The sequence below is a fragment of the Lepisosteus oculatus genome, chromosome 20 (assembly GCF_040954835.1).
Source record: "Lepisosteus oculatus isolate fLepOcu1 chromosome 20, fLepOcu1.hap2, whole genome shotgun sequence".
NCBI classification, from domain to species: Eukaryota; Metazoa; Chordata; class Actinopteri; order Semionotiformes; family Lepisosteidae; genus Lepisosteus; species Lepisosteus oculatus.
In genome coordinates, this window is record NC_090715.1 from 17,001,205 (window position 1) to 17,021,860 (window position 20,656).

The following is a 20,656-nucleotide window of genomic DNA, read 5'->3' on the forward strand; positions in this document are numbered from 1 at the left end:
GGAGGACAGAGACAGAAAGATTAAGTCAACCCCACAGCAATCTTTTCTCTTCAGCGAGGACTTACTGAAATGTACATTCAAAAGTGGAGGCATATTTCCAAAATAAAAGTTATTGACATTGGATTGATTTACCGTAAAAGATCGGGAACTCAAAGCTTGTGAGAGGAGAGAAAAGGCCCCTGATTAATTTTTGTTTTGTGGTTTACCGTGCCCTCAGTTTGAAGAACAAAATTCCCTCGGCGCAATACAGTGCAACACCATCTCAAAGCCATCAGAGATCATGTTTATAATCTGTCAAAGGCCCCACCGAGACTGCGGTAAGAAAGAAGCCCTTCATGGAAACACAGTATGGCAGACTAAGCCTCCAGAGGTGAGCATCCCAGGCTGATACCGTAACAAGTCACTGACTGTACAGACCATTCCTATTTCTCATTATTACACCCTTGAATTGGTGCTTGAACGTCATTGTTAAATAACACCAACAAATTACTGAAAGAAAGATTATGCTGCAGAAGGCCTTTATTAAAAATAATCCCCTTATTAAATTACAGGTTCTGCTTGCCTGTACAAACATTACTAATATGTTTATGTGTGAACAAGGTAATTGCTCCTGAGGTGACGCAAAGTACAAAAGACCCACTGGCAACAATAAAATCTGACTTTGCTTTCAATGGCAAAGTCACAAAAGATAAGTAGAATGTTACCCAATCTATGAAATGACCATGAACTAGAACTCTGTGAAATCCAAAAGATTTTTACAGGGTTCCACTCTGTAAAAAAATGTTGTAAAAACTGCTATTTTTTGTACATACTAAGATAGAGGCTATTAAAATAAGGGGCACTTCACCCTGCTCATTTATGAGCGGGCAACGAAACATTGTGTTGTGTCATGATGAATCGACTGTTCATGGGGAAGGGTGCACTGCTCATCACAACAACGCCTCTGGCCAAACAGGCCCGTCAGTGTGATGCAGCCTCTCCTCTTGAGAGCAGAACTCCACCACTAGACCGAAGTGCGGCAAGTTCCCCCAAAAAACAATGGTGCGACATTGTGAGTCCTGATGCAAAGAGACAGTATGCTTTCAACATAAACAGATACAAAACCCATCCTAATTGGTTTGCCTGCAGCCATGTTGGCTGTGCTCTCAAGCAGCAAGCAAGGATTAAAAACTTTTCCTCCATCTCCCTCAAAACAGCTTATCATCAGCAACTTACAGGTGACTCCCCACAGTTAACCCCTTCATGGTGAACAGTGTTCAACTCACGGAGAGGTGACTGGCATGGCCAACATGCTCCAGAGCTGTGTTTTTTTTTTCATTTGAATAAGGGCATCTCTGTAGTGCTTGGTACCCTATTCTGGATCTTTATATGGAAGAAATAAAACACTTCCCATCTTGATCAGTGTATATTACAGAATCACAGGTGTGAGTGAAATGCTTAGTGGCTTGATTCAAAGCAAAAACACTGGGGAACGGGATTAAAGTACTTTAAAGTGAACAGCTGGCAGGCAGGACAAAAGGCAATTCAAATATTCTACAGAAAGAAGGGTGTTTATGCAGGAAAAAATCACTGGATGGTAGGATTTTTGGTTGAGGAGATGTCTGTGATATTTAGAGACAGGAACTGAAGTCACTTGATTGCTGATGCTCTGGGCAGTTAGACTTCAGAAACTCGAGTACACTGTAATGAAATAAAAACAACTGGGGCAGTATGACTACAGTCAGATGAGGCAAGTTTGTTCAGTGATCAAGAAAGAAATAAACCACAGATGTATTGATATATACATATCATTGCAATATTCATGGAGGCATAACTTCTAGAAGTCCTGTGTCTTGGATCTGTGAAGAGAAACATGTCGAGAATTCTAAAATGCTCAACATTACAACTAATAAGATGATTCTGACACTCACAGCAACACAGAAATAACTAGGATTTCTAGCACCTGCTTTATTGGAAATGAGTATCGGTCACTCTTCACAATCCCACTCAGAAAGGGCAGGACATGGACTTGAGAGTTGGTTTTACTAATCTTCCTGCCACATGTGAAAACGTTGCTCTTAAACCCAACTTCAACACTTCCTTTAACTCTTCTCAATTAGGAATAGCTGCAAAAACTATCAGGCAAAACAAGACAGTCAGGTAGGAGAAGCCATTTTCATCTTAAAACACTGTATATTCTTCCTACATAAACATCTAGTAGCAGGTATGACATTTTTTATGACTTGCCAAGCTATCATACCATTAATTATACAGATCTGTAAAGATATGACTAGCATTTTGTGGTTAACACACCTTGTAGTAATTAACTACATTGCAGATCTCATTCAGTCTAATATTCTTTGAAAACACTGGTTATAAATTCATTCTTTTCTTTCTCTGTATCACCACTGAAACCACACAGCAAAGCTGTCACTTCTATTGTCCATTGAAAGACCTTAAAAGATTCACTTAGGTTTAGTTTAAGTCAAAACAATATTTGCAGATTCCAGGTCACAACAGTACATGAAAAGAAAACATACCCTGAAGCTCAGCAGGGAAACAAAATCTAGGTATCAAAATTTGCTAAAACCAGTCTTGTAAATATATTACAGAGAGATGGTTTTCTTCAAAGCAAATAACAGGACAATGCTGTGAATGTTTTGTACAGGAACAGTGTTCATACGCAAATACCCAGCACTTCTTCACATAGCCTTGCATTTAAACAGCAAATTCCCATAATTGTCCAGGGGGTCTACACTGTCTGGCTATTGCACTTTGCTTAACATCCTTTTTATTTTGAAGTGTATTTCAAAGAGGCGTTTTCTGTTGTTCACTGATCTGACATCAAATAAATATTTAATGAATGCAATCACTCCCTTTTTGGTTACATTTTCTGATTCTAATTTTCAATGTGACAGCAAATCGCTCTCAGCACCATCAGTAATTGGGGGCAGTTCAGCCTGAAGCATCGGCTTTTAAAAACTAAGCAGAGTAAGAAAATGTACTGGAGACCATCGCATCTGTTACCTTCTCGAGTTACGCTGCAATACAGATAAGCCTTGTATTTGCTTACAGTACATACGCAAATCATCCCATTTACAAATCATATGAGTGACTTTGAGATGCCAGGGTTATTGCCCTGATATTTTCATACTTTGTCAGTTACTGGTACAGTCATTATGGGCAATAATAGATAAGCTGTTAACCCCGGACATGGTGCACTAGACTTCATGAGGCCAAACAGAGTTCTCTTTGACTGTTGTTCAACAGACTGTGCATGGTTTTGACTAGTTTAAGGCACTCTGAAAACTGGGTATGTTTTTGCTATGCACCCCTGATATTACAGGACCTGGGAAGGCCAACAGTTTTAGTACAGAATCAAACTGCAAAGATTAATTTAGTGAAGTAGGCACAGAAAAGATTGTGTAACCACAGAAAACTGAAAATCATCCATCCATCTGTTCTTGAACCACTTCATCCAATTCAGGGTTGCAGGGAAGCCAGAGCCTATCCCAGCAAGCAATGGGCACAAGGAGAGAAACACCTCGATGGGACAACCACACACAGACACACACACTAGAAATGAACAGTTTTTGATGATAAAACATCATTCAGTTGCTGTTACTGGAAATCAGACTGAGTGAGAAAAGTAAAGTTTTTTAAAGAAGCAATCCGGCAGTTGTTAAGATAATGCATTCTTAACGAATACGCCTTGAACACATACCAAAGTAGAATGCTTCATTAATGTATGGCCAAGGTGAGTTGGAAATTAGCAGATTATCAGTCCCTTTCAGGACCCGAGTCATACAGCTTATTCAAACAATAAACTGAAAGTAAATTTGCTTTCAGACAAGGGGAATATTTAATAAGTTACTGCTTCAGTATGGAATCTAATGCATTATTATTCATAGGACTGATAATAAAAGACTGCTAGTCTGGCAATAAAGCATTTGGATAAATAGTTGCGATGGGAGGGATATTAAAAACTTGACTGATGTCTGAACATCCTTTCAACTTTGCTTAAGGAACAGCTGCTTCAGTTCACAAGATATTAGCGCGGTGTGTTTAAATTCAGAACTTCACTGTAGAATAATGAACTCATAAAGTTGGTATTTTAAGTGCACAAAGACATTAGATAAATACTATGCATATATATATATATGTCTACATGCATTTCTACATATATAGACATTTGTAATACTACTATAAACTACACAATAGACAGATTAGGATTAGTATGCTATTCAGAATATGGGTATTTCAGAGTTATTTGGAAGTACAAGGAAATATCCCGTCATATCATGAAAAGTTACTAACCGACAACAACGCAAACCTCTAGCTTAACAGCCTGTCCTTCAAAAACTATGTTTAAAAAAGGCGAAGTAAACATACTAAACGTTTAGCGCTGCAAAACATGCCTTTTAAAAATGTTTGGGAGGCACACTGCACTGGTTTGAAAAAGGGATCCAATAAATGTGCAGGCCATGCATTTTCCCAGCCTTGCCTTGCGCACGTTTATCATTTTTGCTTATGCTACTTTTTCCCTCAGCATGCTGTATTATTCTTCAGCTTTTTTTTGCCTGATCGACATATTTAAACACAAATTTAGAGCACGATGAAATGCAATTACTCTGTTTTGGACACTAGTCTTTAATCATAGTCCATGCTTGATTAGTGAATTAGTCATTTGGCATTTCTTTCTGCGTTTTGAAATAAAAAGCAAAGATTTGCTGCGGCAATAATGTTTTGACCACTTTGTCATTGAAAATCTAATTAAGAATAATTTGCATCATTTGTTGAGATGGATTTCTGACAGAATTTTAAATGTAGAAGTCTTGAAAGTTTCAAAATGATGTACAAAATTCAAACTTTCAAGTGGTTTCGTTCTACTGCCAAAATCACACAAAGTCCATTTCAACTGAATAACGAATACCAAAGTGCCTTATGAATGCTAAAGACAACTAGACCTTTTAACAAAATCACACTGCTTGCTCAGTGTGTTTTTTTTTTCTGCTTAGTGTAAACAGTAAGAATAAGCAAGCGAAAGAGGAGCTGTCACTTCAGCCCAGGTGTAAACCTTAGCACAGGCGAACCCTCAACATGTGAACTAAGCAGAGGTCCAAACAAGAGACATGAAGCTTGGGAGATGGAGACCAATCACCACCTGCTCAATTGTGCTTGCAATCTTGCACGTAATCTCGGCCACATACACCATCCACTAAACACAGTCAAATCTGTAATACAGTAAGGGCAGATAGTGGCAGACTCACTTGCAGGCTGGTGGTCGGCGCTGTCTGGGTCCAGACCGCAGGGGAGACAAGGGGCTGCACTGACTCCGGGCTCCACTGCGCTCCCTGCTTCACACGCCTCTCCCGCCGCCTGACGCAGGACCAGCTCGGGGCCCGTCCTACTCCCTGCAGCGGCTTCAAGGCCAGAAGGTGAAGTCTGCAAGAAAAAGGAAAGAAAAATGCTTTCATTTTCATTTTCTTCATACAAAAAGAGTTTTCTGTGGGGTATTTTCCCTGACAAACAACTGTAACGGCTATTTTCACTGGAAGCTAAACAAATGTAACGGCAGTCATGTGGGAGCGAAGGTGGGAGGTCTAATTTGAAGCATTTTAAAGAGGGGCAGGAAGGTGAAATTTGGAGACTTGTTTTATTAAATACAGGATCAGTGAAGCAATGTAACTGAAAGAGGTAATGAACTCCCAGAAGGATCAATAAAATAAAATTCCGGGCAGTCTCCTGGGTGGCTGAGCCGGTATAGGTGCTCACTCAAGCTCTGGAACCGTGGGTTTGAGCTGACCGTGACTGAGATGCCCCAGGCGGGGGCAGGGGGCCGTGTCGCTGTGCTGCTGGCAGGTAGGAGGCGCTCCTGCGTGCGGTTGTGGGACTCATGGCCTCAAGTTTAAAACACGACAATATACACCATGCGCAAGTCCAGTTGGGTGGCAAAACAAAAACAACTGGCTATTCTAAATTTTAAAAAAGTCCTAGCAATTATCTATTTCAGTACAGGTTTCATTTTCATACTGCAGTGCAAGACCTTCTGCAGAGTTTGTTTACAGGCTTCAAAAGAGGAAAATAAAAATGCCATTCAGCTGTATCAGCTCCTGTGCTCTTCCCTCAGTATCATGTTTCTCAGATTAATGACACTATGATTTAACAGTCTTCTTGGCAGTTACCTTCCAATAAAACTTTTTTTGCTTAAATGAGAATTCTGTCAAGGCGACGAGGCCTGAGGGACCTGGCAGGTGATTTTCGGTACAGCACAAGTGGCTGGTGTCAGTAAGCCGTCACAAAGCTTTCAGAAGCCCGACAAGAAAGGGGAGCGCCGCAGCGGAAAGAGCTGGATGAGAGGAAGCAAGCTGTTAGGTTTCCGAAGGGAATGTGACAAGTATTGAGCCTTCTGGAAGCTGACTACACCGAAACGACACGGATCAATAAGCTGTACAGAGACAGAGCAGCGTTCATGATCTTGCTGGTGAAGAAACAAGGACCACAGCGAGTGCTAAAGGTGGAAATCAATTTGCAACTGCATTCTTGTCCTGTTCACAACAGGTCACAGAACAGGGAGACGTCCACTACTGTAGGAGTCGCTTTACTGCTAAATCATAACTTGCAATCTGTGGGCAAATGTACTTACAACACCTTCGTATAATAAATATCACTTTCTTCAGACAATGAAAGAAAAGAACGAAATTTGATGTCACGTTTCAGTTAGAACTTGTTAGCGTTACTGAGACATGGCCTGGTTTTAACCTCAACTTCTTTCACTGTTAGAGACAAAAACCCAAAAGAAACCTAGAACATCAAAGGATCAAAAGAAATGACCGAGTGCAGTCACAAGACGTCCCAGTTCTGATGCAGAAACCAGATAATCCACTTTTAGAAACAGGATTAAAGGCAGAGAGGGAGAGCAGGCGAAAGGCAGAAGGGGGTTCTCTCAATGAATATTCATGGGAATGAAGCTTGACCATGAAAAGGCAGGAAAATGCTCAAACTGTCAGAAAAGATGCTTCAGTTGAAATAAGAACAGAAGCCAGAAACACCTTTGATGCATCTTATGCCTGACAAGCACTTAAAAAGCCGCCACTGAAAATTCCGACATGTCCCGGGATTTAACTATGTATCCAAACGCCACCGAAATAAACAATCCACTGCTGCAAAAAAGCAATTCCTTTATATAAAAATAAGAGTACAAACAAGAAAATGAACCCATTTGGTTGTATTTTAATCCATTTATTTTTTAAATGTATAAATGAATAAATACCAGCATTATTTTTAATTAACAATATTAAGTAAGGCTGGAAAAACAGACGCTCCAAACAAGGGAGTCTAGCAGGAACAGCGGTTATACCTGCGCGACAGTTATTAATTTTGTTTTTGTCGGGCAGAAGAGGCTGCTCCCACTCTCCAGCTGACTGGCACAGATGTTCTGGCCTTACCCACACAAGGGCGCTGGAATAAATCATTCACAGACCAGCCTCCTACCACACACACACTTCATCTGTTTCATGCTCTCGGCATTCGCTGCCGTTTCCTCCCAGTAAGCGCCTGCCCGCAGCTCCTGGGATTTGGGCTGCCGAGCTCTCCACCTGCTGTTGCCAGGCTGGAGCCAGTCTCAACTTTTTCACAAGTCGGTGTCACCTGACTCAGCAGCTTCCTCCCCAGTGGCCGCAAGAGCTCCATGTTCGCTTCATACCACTGCCATGCAAACGAAATTAGGAAAATCCCCTCAATTTAAACTTCCTACAATTTGAGGTTTTCCTGTTCTTTGCATTGCAGTGCCTTCTTCAAGAAACAGTCATGTGTTTAATTAAATAAATAGTGTCACTCCACTGTGAGAAAATGGAAAAAAACAATACATCATGTAGAACCCAGGAGGTTGATGGTCTACACTGGTATTACTAAAAGGACTTGAATAATATCACAGGCACATCAGATGGAGTCTTGTTTCATAATAGACTATACAGAGAGATGTAAGAAAATAGAATGAAATCCTCCTTTTCCCACACTATAGCTTCTCCATACCCAAGCAGTGCTTTTAACACTACAGGCCCCTCCAGATGGGGCTGCCTGAGAAAATATCAGCCATGTAAAGGCATCAGGCTTTTGCAAAACCTAATTTAAATGGGTGGGTAGCTGTGTCAGCATGCGTAGGCTGCAAAGGAGCAAGTAATAGGTTTATTCCATGCTGAAAAGAGAAGAAAAACAACACAACGTTTCTTCTGGGACGAGCCTTCTTCAGGACAGGCTCAGGGGACTATGAAGTGAACCTGCACGTGGGCAAAGACTACAGCGTCACAAGCAGTGCCACAGTAAGGTATCCATGTAACAGGAACAGGGTATCGACTCCTTAACAGATCTGTACACCAGAGCCCGCATGGTCACTTTCAAAAATAATTACGCATAAGCAAATTGATCCCCAGGTATTTCAGAAATAGTCCTGTGGAGATCTCAGCCCTCTCTACTTGTAGAAACACAAGTGGAGTGTTTCCACATGGAAATGCACAGCCTCATGGAAGTAAGCACCATCTAGGCAAAATATGCTTTTTGTTTTGCATTTGATTTACTACATTGAGAAAATTAAAACTAATAAAACTTATCACAAAAAAATGTATTTTTTGTACTAAATGTACTAAGCACAAGTATTTTCTTCTCAATAAATATTTAAAATATTTTTCTACATATTGAAGTAGGCCCATATTCCTGAATACTACTAGTGCAGTATACAGTATTGTTAAGTATTAGTGCAGTATACAGTATCATTAAGCTACTTACTGCCACAGCACACTGCTTTTCTGCATGTCAGAGGGCCACTGTGCCTTGCAATCTCATATGGATCATTTTTTTATTAAACCTGCCTGATCCACTTAATGATAACTAGAATACAATTCGTTCAGAAATTATTTTAAAATTCTTCTCATTCATATTCTGGTAGTTTTATTCTGCTAATTCTTTTATTACATCCCACAAGCATAGTTTGCAGACCACTAACCCTCTATTGGTCCCTGCTTAAAAGGTTTCTCTGAAGTTTATTAAATGCCCTAGGTCAATCCAAAGGCAACATGCAGATGTTATCAATGTTCTGTTAAATGTAATTATTTCAAAGCCATCTGTGACTTTTAATTAACTTGCCAAACTAAGCAAAAACTACACAATGAAGAGCTGTTTGGGTGCATGAAATGCACTTACTGCACTGTATGTCAGTTAAGAAGTATAGCTGGAGAGAGAGATGACCAGCCCCTGGTGAATTGTCAGCAATCAAAAATGTTTAATGCACCTCTCTAACAGAGCTAAAACAGTTGTGAAGAAACATCCATTCAAAATTCTCATCCTACAGGTGTGATATACAAATGTCTCTGGCTTTATGAGTTAAATTTATTCCAGTTATAAACAGTACAAATTCAACTGGGAAGACAAAACGAATTCACCCAAAAAAAGTAATCCATATCAACACCACTGCCAAAATACAAGACAGCTGGCTGTCCTGTTCGGAAGCTGAATGAAGAACACCCCAGTCTAAAAGCAGCTGAGTTTTATTTGCTTTCAAAGGCAGCACACACACACACAGAACTGCGAGACCGTGTGTGATTACTGTTGGATCACAGTGGGGGCTGATTAATAAATGAGGTAGGTTTTAAAACAACGTTCTGATCCTGTCAAACAGCACAGACAGCGTCTGAAGTTGGGGGAAAAAACCTTGCTAAGAACCAACCCCCAAGAGAAAGATCTCCATCATCTTTCTCTACATTTCATCGTATCACTTTTTTCCCCTTCATAAAAAGCGCATAAATACAGCTCTCACTCTCTTGAAGACTATCAGATGCAAGTCACACAGCTTCTGTACAGGGCAACTGAAAATGAAACATCACAAAAGCACTCCTACAGCTTATGTGGGAAATTCCTTTTGAAGAAATGTACAGTATTCGGAGGGATTGATGTGGCAGGCTTTTTCTGATATTACTAATCGTTGTCTCTTAAAAGAAAATCTATCTTACAGAAAAAATAAAAAAAACGTATTCTACCTCTAAAGAGTTCTTCATAAAAGCACCAAGTCGGTAAAAGAAAGGATACACAGAAACAGTAAATGTAATCTTTCTTACCTCTGAGCTGTCACAATGTTAAGACTCTATTTGCGAATGCAGAAAGGTTATTAAGAGAAATTCTCGAAGCCTTCACTTCGGCTGTGTCCTCAAAGACTCACAACCGATTAGGTGCTAAGCCATGATTTTTGCACCGATTTGATGAGCGAAGATCTGGGGCAACACCAGGAAGATCGGGGTGCGGCTGCCACCCCTGACACATTCACTTGGTGACAGCAGTGGACAGGGGGCTCCGACTGGTGGCGGTGGGGAGACCCCATCGTGCAAGCTAAGGGGTGAGGTGAGGATGTTTGCAACGACTGGCTAATTACTGGAGGGGCAGCAGCACCACCTTGTTAGTTAGTCCTCTGGTAGCAACACCGGCGATCATGCACACTTGAGCCTCTAATGACAGCAGGGGAGATTGACACCTGAATGAACACAGGCTACTTGAAGGACAGGGATGACCTACAATCTGACTCCCCTTACTCACAGCTGATAGGCAGGGCTGAGCCCATTTAGATATTGCTTTATCTTGCAAATCAAATGCAAGAGCTATGCAGGAATTTCATACGTGGCCATTTAATTAAGATAATGAAAAAGATGAGTTTACCGCATTTGACATCCAGCAAAAAAATGCATGCAGCGTTATTTAAAATCCCATTAACTGACACTCTATAAATTAATGTCAACATTGTCACCAAAATGATAAGATGAAAATGTAAGACTAGTTAGTGTGCTTAGGAGAAGTGATATCTTCTGCTAGTTTTGTAATGCAAAAAGTAAGACATCTTGATTCAAACTAGGATTTGCAATATTTAAAAACAAAACTAATGGCTTACAAATTGTGTTTAAAGCTTGGACTGGAACCTCACATATTGTCAGTCTTGTGGCATGGAATTCCAAGAAATTCTTCTCACTATATCATGTCATGCTAGAATGACAGTAGCAAACCTAAAAGACATCAGTGACACAGCTAGTGTCTCCAGTAATGGCTTTGAGAGTCAAACTGGACGGAAAGCTAAATATCCTGTATTGCAATGTAGCCAAACAAAAAAGAGAATGTTTTTACAGAATGAATAGCTAGGTTCTTTCAATTGTATGAAAAAGAAGTAAGTTAGTATAAAGAAATACAGCAGCAGAGTGAATAGTGAAAACAGAATGTACCTGCTTATATTTCCATCCAGCCATATGCAGAAAATATAAAACAAAATTACCTGCTAAATATGCAGGCTAATTCTTTATGCTTCAGGTAGGAAAGATAATGAAGTACAGACTATCACAAAAAAATATGAAGCACTCTAGAGACCAAGAAGAAAGCCATACACAGCACAGGACATGACAAATAGAGCTCCTTATTAGTGCTGAAAGGCTAGTTAAAACTCCATTTTTAAAACAAGCAGGAAATCATCTGAGACCTTAGGCCAGAGGTATGCTGCCCTTGATAATCACTGAAATTATGTCCAGCACTCACACGATTAGTGCCTCTGAGATAAGCCTGATGCCCATCAGAAACAAATCTGAACTTTGTTAACTAGGCTGCTCTTCCTTGTTGGATTTCATGTGTTTGACCATTTCATGTGGCATACTAGCTGCAACGGGGACCTCAAATGACTGGTCATCAAGTCCGTTTGAGTGTCTCCAATTAGCTCCAGGGCTGAATAACCTGAAGGCTGCTATGGCAGTGTCCAAATTCCATATAGAGAATTTAACATCTTCGGGCGATTTTATAAGGTATTTAAATTACTCCACGTCAGGGCTCTGTTTCCACTTTCTGCAGCTGCAAAAAAACTGAGAGCGTCAGAAAGGATCCATCACAGTATCCTTTAAAACCCATTTAACTGTAGCTGAGAAATGATTAGGCTTCGCTCCCGTGCCAACATTAATCCAACAACGCTGTTTATCCTCATTGACACGCCAGGGGTTAGTAACAGTCCTTGATAGATCAGCGGAGAAATCTGAAAGGAAGGACTGTTTAAATGAAGCTGGTTATTTGCATTTTCCCAACAGGTATGTTTCCCACTGAAAGTGAAGCCCAGCGCGCCCCCTCATCCTGCTCGCTAACCGCTCCTCGGCGATACTCTCCCTGCGGGCGGGCAGCCATCTGCACTGACAGGCTCTGACATCGCGCTCTCCCGGGCGCTGTGCTGCCAGGGGGCATAAGAAGTTCCTTGTTTCTTTTTACATTTTCCCTTGTTGGGGCAAAAACGAGTGAATTAATCCTTTCACGCCTACGAGCTCTTGAGGCCAGGCTTTCCTTCCGTTTCAGCTCCCAGACAAGTCTCGGCTTTCTCCCGGGCTCCTCCCGGGCCCGACCAGAGGAGAGCGCAGAATCAGCGGGGCTTGCCGGGCTGAGGAATGCCCCAGGAGGGCCTACGGGAATCGAGCACCGACAGCCTGGCCCTGTGAGGCCCTCTCCTGCAGCCGGCCTCGGCCTTGCCCCCGGTGCCGTCCCAGGGCGAAAGCGAGGGGCTCCACCGACACTTTTTCTGAAAGCCAAACGCGAACACCTGGCACTCACGGGTCTAGGGGCAGCTCTGTTGTTCAGTTTTTATTTATTCATTTATTTCTCAGCCCTGAACAGCCTGCCTTCCCTCATACGTAACACTAAATTGCAACGTTGTCACACAGCTCCTGGTTTTGGCAGTTAAATGAATGGCGCTCACAACACATCAGCCTGGACAACCCGAGAGACAGGAAACTTGTCAAGTCAGTCATTATGCTGTCAATAACCCAAAAATTCCACACATGACTCAAATGTCTGCCTCTAATCCCGTTTGTCGTTTCTTTAGGACGCCCCCACAGCATGAGGGAGGCAGGGAAATAATAGGAAACAAAGCCGCAGACAGCCCTGCTCACAGGCCTTCGTCCACACTGCTGCTGGACAGCCAGCCACGCTGGACACTGACCTGACAGGGCACTCCTGCCCAGGCCCCAGCCTGACCGGGGCAAAGAGACCACCTACAGCCCACTGTAAATACTCAGCCAACGTTATTCTGTTTCTAATGATGCACCTACAGAGCAAATAAGGTATAAAAACCAGAGCTGTACTGTTATTTTCATGTTTTTTTAATTAAATATGGCACAAACTAAATTGGGTCTTATTTTCCTTTCAGCACATAAAAGCAAAAATGATAAACATCGAAGACTCACAGAAAGAGATCAATAGACAACACAGATGAGACAAAATATTTCCCTTTCACCTTTATCAGTTTTAATGTGGTGCTGCTATTCTTCAGCTCCTTTTTAAGATGCAAAATGTGACTGATCAAGCTGTGACCCCTTGTACAATTAAAAAAAAAAAGAACCACTAACACTAAATACTAAAAAGCAGAGCGCAATTTTAGTGGCTAATTTTGATAAATGAGAATAAGGCACACCAGTAGCTAGCATAAGGCCTTTTCAATAATGCAAGAAAAGGGCCTCAATAAATAGATTTGTCTGCTGTCAGCCTCTAAGCTGGCTTTAAAAAGCCCTTGGTGGAAAACACCACAGCCTGCTTTTAGCATCCCCCCTTCCACCACCCTCGCGCCTGAAAAGAGAATTTCTAATGATTCCAGAAGAAAAAGCTTACCTCAGCCTAGACCTTTCCTCCTGGAGACCTAGCCAGCACAGACACCACTCTAGTTATTAATGCTCTGCTGCGCTCTCTCAGAGTACCTCGGGGAACTCTAACAAGAAAGAGTAAGTGCTATCGATTTGGCACTTCCTGCCTGGCCCTCCTGTCGAAGTAAACGAGATGACTGTCTGACTCCTACTACTCAGCGTGCTCTGACCCACGCAGGGTCACGCCACGCTGTCTCTGCCGGAGAACTATTTGCCCAACATCTTGCTCGGCTTATCTGAGCAGGAGCCTGCCGCCTCTTCCGACCGGAACGCCGAGAGAAGCACTTAAGGCCGAGACGATATGACTGCTGCTGCAGCGGCAACCTGACACCTGGAATGCTTCCGTGTGCTTCCTTGTTTTTTTCTTCCCGGGCGCGTGCATGCATTTTTTCCTCTCTACCCCTGCATTGCTCCTCCTGGAGGACTGTCTACCTTCACATCCTCATTAACTCTAGAGTCACAGGCACACCCTCGCTGTTTCCACAAAAATCTCAAGCACGCAGCCTTAAGCATTTTTTTCTGGGTTCTTGGACAACTTTCTCTGCGATTGTTGTGACTTTAACCCCCCCGCTACCCTCTGGGACACACACCTTCCAAGTGTTCTTGGCTGTGAAGCTGTTGTTTTGAAAACAGGCTCCCGACTTCAGCGTTTGAAGTTTGTGAAATAGCAGGTATCCCAAGACCTCTATCTTTTTTTGAATATAGTTTCGAAAATGACTGTTGCTTTTACAGAGAGGCAGGGAGGCACAGTGATGAGCATTACTGCCACACAGCGCTGGGCCCTGGGTCCAATACCACACAGGGGTGCTGTCTGTAGGTGATTTCATCCAATCTGATTAAAACCATCAAAGAATGCTGGACAAGCCACTATTCATTTCTTCCTATTGTTGAAATACACAAGACTGATGCTTTAGCTATCTAGTGAGCATCTTCATTTCAACCTCACTTTTTATTGCTATTTGCCACCGTGATGCTTTAGAGTCATAACTTTAAATAAACTGATTTTAGATCAAAATGAATTTTAAGCTCATATTTCACTGGTATTTTTTACTTCTCAAGAGACAGTCTGCATCTGATTTGCATGTAGTGGGATGTGCACATTTGCAGCTAAACAGAAGGGAAAATACCTTAATCCTCAACCTGCTAGCTCAGAAAATTGGCAGGAATGTTAGGTCATAAGGTTAATTCAGAACATAGCTTCCCCTACTACACCAGTAATGGGGTTTTAAACACCAGCTATTTTTTCTTCCTGCAGCTCATTCTGTTCTCCAAAGTTCCAGCCTCTTTCTCAAGCGAGGGAAGGGGAGACCTCCTTGAACACCAGCACACTTACGTGTCTCTTACTTTTAATGTGCCGTCTTGAAGAATCCAAGAGGCAAAATAATCAAATTTGGTGGTTAGACCTGGGTACTGACATATAAGGCATTTACGGTTCCGCCCGTGAAACTGTAATCATAAAATAAGCCCTGATGGTTATCGTATAACACTTCACTCGACCCTCATTATAACACCATCCTGAGGAACTGAGCAACTGGCCCGGTATAATGAGGTGTCACTTACAATAAAAGCAAATTTTAAATGAAATTAATGTAGTACAGAGCCAAGGAACAGCAACCCTACATTGCAGCATACAGCCATTAGCCAGGCTGAAGGGTAATTGAAATATTATGTAAAACAATCGGAGAGCCTAGTGGTGGAAGCAGAATAATTTCACAAGATAATGGCTATCAGTGGGGCAGCTGAGGAACTCTGGGTGCTAGTCAGACACTGTCTGAGGAAGTTATTTTTGTACCTCCGGTATACACCAGGATAACATCCCTGAGGTCAAATACATTAGTACACTCATTCTACTTACCATTACCTATTTACCCAGTCATTATCCCAGATCTCTGGGAGCACTCAGTAAACAGCTTTTACACCCATTTATATGTGAGGGGAGATTTGCAACCTTTCATTCTTACCAAGACAGAGTTAGGATGATAGATATTGAATATCAAATTCTAGCATGCTTTGCATACGGACCGTCAGTAAGTGCAGGAACTGTAAGGTCATCGCAATCAAGAGAACAAATGTTCCTATGAAGCAAAGAGGGTAAATACAGTAAGCATTCGAGCGTTCCTGATTTGCAGGGGTAACCAGCACAGCAAGAAACACGAGACGGGCTGAAATACTGTACAATACAATACAGCAATAGGCTGCTATCGCCCTCTGGTGTCAAGGGACAGCATCGCACATCTCTAGAAATAAAATAAAGCCATGATCATGACTTGTTTATACAGGTTGTCCATCCATTAATTTCATATAAATGATACAGGATACGCCTGTGCTTAAAAAAAAATGTATCACAAATGTCAGTGAATAACAATCAGGTATTGTAAAATCAAATTGGAAATAGTGCTGATGAATGATTAATAGAATGAAGTAAAGTAAACCCAGTAAACAGAAAATATTTGCAAGGTGTTATTAAGAAAATTAGAATATACATACTGCACTGGTTAATACTACTTTTGACAGCAAAGTGTTTTTGAATTGAAAATACATTTTCAGGGGAAATTGCACTGCCATTATTAAACCAGTACTGTTTCACAGGGAAGGGATGTCTCCTCTTCCTTCACAGTTGTTGTTCAGGGAATGGCTGTTCTCTTCACTGTGTTAATCCTTCTGCTTCGCAAGCGTCCAGTTAAGACCATAGAGGGCCAACAGAGACGGGTGCTGTATTTTCTGACATTAAGCACAGCTGTGCAGACTCACACATTTGTCATTTTCCATTCATGCAGGAACGTAGCCAGAGATGCAACAAGTCTGAAGCAAGGAGGCTGCAGTGAGATCTCTCACTCTGTATAAAGTCTGCCATTCTATACTTCAGCCAGGATGAAATTTAATTTAGACAGAAACAGTGCACCCCCCATATATCTACAGTAATGCAGTTTACAGCTAAAAGGGCTCCATCCATTCTAATCTTGATTTTTGGCATTTAAAATTAAAGCAGAGCACCATCTCATTTTGATTGTGTAATCACACTTTCTTCTGTCAGCTCAAATACTGGCAGGGGTTTTCACATGTGGGATGAGCAAAATAAATGTTAACTAACGACCGTGCCTTCCTTGAGGTGGACAAGAAAAGCTTCTTCCAAAACAGTCAGTGGATGCCTTCAGGAGACCGCAGCATTTACTCATTTTTGAGAGCCATTTAATTTCCTCACCCAGGTGGGGGTGAGGGGCTTGCACATTCTGACTGCAGTTAATGAGCTAAGAATGCAGTTTACCAGCAATGACAATGGAACCGTTCCTTCTCCAGCCACACTCCCACACATTCAGTGGCAAAACGCTTCGTCTTCCAACTGGACCCGTTGCCTCCATGTCTGCTGTGGCTTCAGCTCTGTAAACATGCTGCCTGCCAGGAGGAAGTTAGCTCATCCCTGTGTAGTAAACCCACAAGTCAGCTCAGCGCCTTATCGAAAGCTCTACAACAGGTGAAACAGGGTTCTCTGCAGGTCAAAGGGAGCTAACGAGGGCACTGCGACGGAGAATTATTGATCTTACTTTCTCTTATGTATTATTATTAATACACATTATTATTAATGCAGTGGAATAAAGCACCCAGTAGCAATCCAGCACCAGCAGTCCCCTCTTCGGCCCTGGGGCCCGATGTCGAGTCACAGAGCCAGCAGTGATACATTCTCAAGGCACTTTTTACATCCTCCTCTTTATGGAATTGGCATCTTTATGCAAGATGAGCAACTAATCTATCGCTTGTTGTGCGCAGAATGTGTGTAATCTTTTTTGTGTTAAAAGCTCACAAGAGCAAGAAAAACTATAGACTTTGGGTTCCATAAACTTTATCAATCAAAATCCCTTGAACAAACATGAATAGAATGACCAATCTTCACCTGTTTTCATCTGTGACCTTAGTATTTTTGTATTTCCATAAATTTCCTAGGTTGCCAGGAAAACCTGCAGCAGCGTAGCCACTGTTACAGGGCGCAGAATTTATTTCTAGCATGGCACTGGCTTTATTTAAATAAACCTAAACTTTAAACGGTGGTGTTTTAAGTCGCAGAGCAGCCCTGAGTTTCCATTTCTGTGTCAGTCGGTCCAGGGCTCTGTGAATGAGATGTCACCCAAGGAGACAAGGCAAAGCCAAGCGCAGCGAGCGAACAGCCGGAGCTCCTGCCCAGGCCGAGTGACAGACTCCTCGGGTGCCTCTCCTTGTTTTGGACAAAGTTCACTATTTGCTCTGTCAAAGGAGGGGCCAGTGAACACACTGCCCTCTGAGAGCACAGCAGGAAAAGCTGGGGTCTGTGCTAGCAAACACTGGAAAGGAAGCCAGCAAACAGCAACATCCAGTCCAGCAAGGAAGATCTCAGTGACACTACACAATAAAAACCAGGGCTGTCAGCTCACCAGGCAGGTGTGGGAATGCTTAGACCTCAGCTCTACAAAACAGGGATAGGAACCATCTTAGCTTCTATTCAGCTTGTTTGCTCTTATTCTTCTCCTAACAAACCCTGAGCTGATTTACTGCTTTAATGAGTACTGTAAACCTTTTCACTGCAGGGTAAAACACTAAAGATTGTTCACTGGTTTTGAGAAAAGAATGCACAATACTCAATATTCTTACGAATGCAACATCAATTTGAAGTACATTTCTTGACAAGCACCTTGTTCAGAATGAATGGAAAGAAATACAGCCATCCAGGCAGCAAAGAATGAGGAACTTTGATCAAAATCAGCTGCTTACTTTTTTATCTTAACAGTAATCACTCGGTCACAGAAAGGGGAACTAGGAAGATCAAAAGCGCTTTTGTTACTAAGAAAGCACACATAGCACATTGATTGGTTACTAATGACCCCAGGACAGTTTCTGAGCACTAAATCAGCTTGCCTTATCCCCTCCAGTAGGGGTCAGAACCTATCAAAGACTGGGCTCGAAGTCTGGGAATAGAAGCGCTTACAATAAGAAGGAGAGAGATAACGCATTATTATAAAATCAATACATTTTAACACCATTCCAGCTCGTCTTCAAAGAATGTGCCTGGAGCAGGAGGAGAGTCTCCTGGGTGGGCTTTATATGGAATGTTAGGAGCCAGGAGCCAGAGCACTGCCCCCCTCTGACAGACGCACAGGATGCTCCCAGCTGGCTCGAGCAGGGAGAGGGCTTCAGCAATCAGTATGGGGAGTTCTTAAAACTTTCTCCTTGCTGTGATTCATTTCTACATTAAATAAATCTCTTAAATTCACAACACAAATGTCAGGTCTCACTTGATTCCGGAACAAAGATGCAAAAGGGTTTGGACGGTGGTGAATGCCAAGCATTAGGGCATTTCTGTACATTGTATTTCTTTAATGTTGCTAACCTATCCTTATATTAGATATTTTATGTTTTAATAATTCTATTGCCCCCCAAAAAAACAATCCTTAACACATCAGCTATTTTTATCATCTCAAGTCCTACAGGTAGGTGTCTAGGAGAGAAGTATCACAAAATCCTGAACTACCTTTCTAACTTCCTTTACAGAAGGTCAGAGCTTAGCAACACTCCATTAAACAGGGAACATGAATATGAGATTAGCTGAAATATAACTTTGAAAGTGAATATGACCTGTTTTAAACAAAGAAGCCTAATTCTTAAGAAGCTTTAAATACAGACTTCTTTTTTTAGAACCAAAAAATATAGAAAAGAAAAAAACGTACATTTTTTATCCTGCATTTTGACATGCAATATTTCTGCTCATTTGTTTTCACCACTAGGCATATATTTCTTCGTCCGCATGACTGATGAAATTATTCTGTTTTTTTAATGCACAGCATTACTTGATATAGAACTAATACAAAAGAAAAGCACTATGCTTTCTGACACATCACAATATTTACAAAAACACACAAGTGCATATTTCCTGCCTTTTCTCAGTTGCCTGGTTTTTGCACTCAGTTTTTCAGCTGTGTAACTGGGGATGCAGCTGGGTAGTGATTGAGGGGCAGTTTGTAGAGGAGCAGTTAAGTTATCATTTAAAACTCTCAAGTAGTATCAGTTAAGGATCTGTTGTGTGTTCAAGCCCACACCCTGATTCCTCCAGCCCACCCAGCTTTATACGGGCACTAGCACTGCTTTGGGGTACCTCTGTGATAGAACAGCACCCCCTTCAGTAAGAAGAGAAAACTCTCAATCCACTTAATACTCCTGCCTTAGAAACCTCTTGACTCCAGTGTGGATGTCAGTTCTGACACTAATGTGGAGGTATGAAGACTAATTTTAGTATTTGGTTCAGAGGTGTCAATAAAGCTGTCAAACTGCTAGCTTAGTTTGTCAACTGTGTACGCTGAATGAGCAGTGAATCAGGTGTTTTCGCAAGAAGAGGAAAGATGGGAATTCAACTGTTAAAAAACACTGTGACTGGTTAGTGCCAACACAGACAATTAATCCTGAGCAGACTGCCACAGACACAGATTCTTCCTGAAGTCACATAAGTAGAAGGTAGAGCTCTTCTGATATTATGAAGCCCAATATAACAAACGATCCAAATATCTTTAATATGCAAGACCCTGCTTAAAGCCAAAGCATGACTACTGGCTGGTCTAACTTAATAAATCCCAAACGGGGCAAGGCTGCAGTGGCTTTATATTCAATTTTAAAATTCATTCCCACTTTTAAAATTGAATATTAAGTTTTAAAATAAAACTTACTATTTGAAAAGACGTGGCTCAGCTTCTTGAAATAGTTTTGATAGTACACCACAATAAATATGTTTTTTCATCACACCAAATAGGAATTTGGCATAACAGACGGGATGCGTCAAGTTAATGCAATAAGGCAAGCCTAGACTCTAATCCTAAGGGCAAAGAATTTCGGCACTTTTAACAATGATCCTGAACTTCCATCCAGACGGGCTGCTCTGGGCTGCGATTGAAGACGAGCGCAGCGCTCGCTGCTGACCACGGTGAGGGATCGGCACAGTCCCCGTGGCAGGGTCCTGCTGGGGACGA

General features: G+C 41.8%; 1 protein-coding gene across 2 annotated transcripts in view; it reads right to left on the bottom strand.

Annotated features, from left to right (window-relative positions):
* Positions 1 to 20,656, bottom strand: part of gse1b (Gse1 coiled-coil protein b) — a 260,697-nt gene that overhangs the window by 172,260 nt on the left and 67,781 nt on the right. For both annotated transcript variants that reach the window (XM_015368071.2, XM_015368072.2), the window contains exon 2: positions 5,250 to 5,424. In XM_015368071.2, the coding sequence (XP_015223557.2) occupies positions 5,250 to 5,424 (175 nt within the window). The remainder of the gene's footprint in view (positions 1 to 5,249; positions 5,425 to 20,656) is intronic.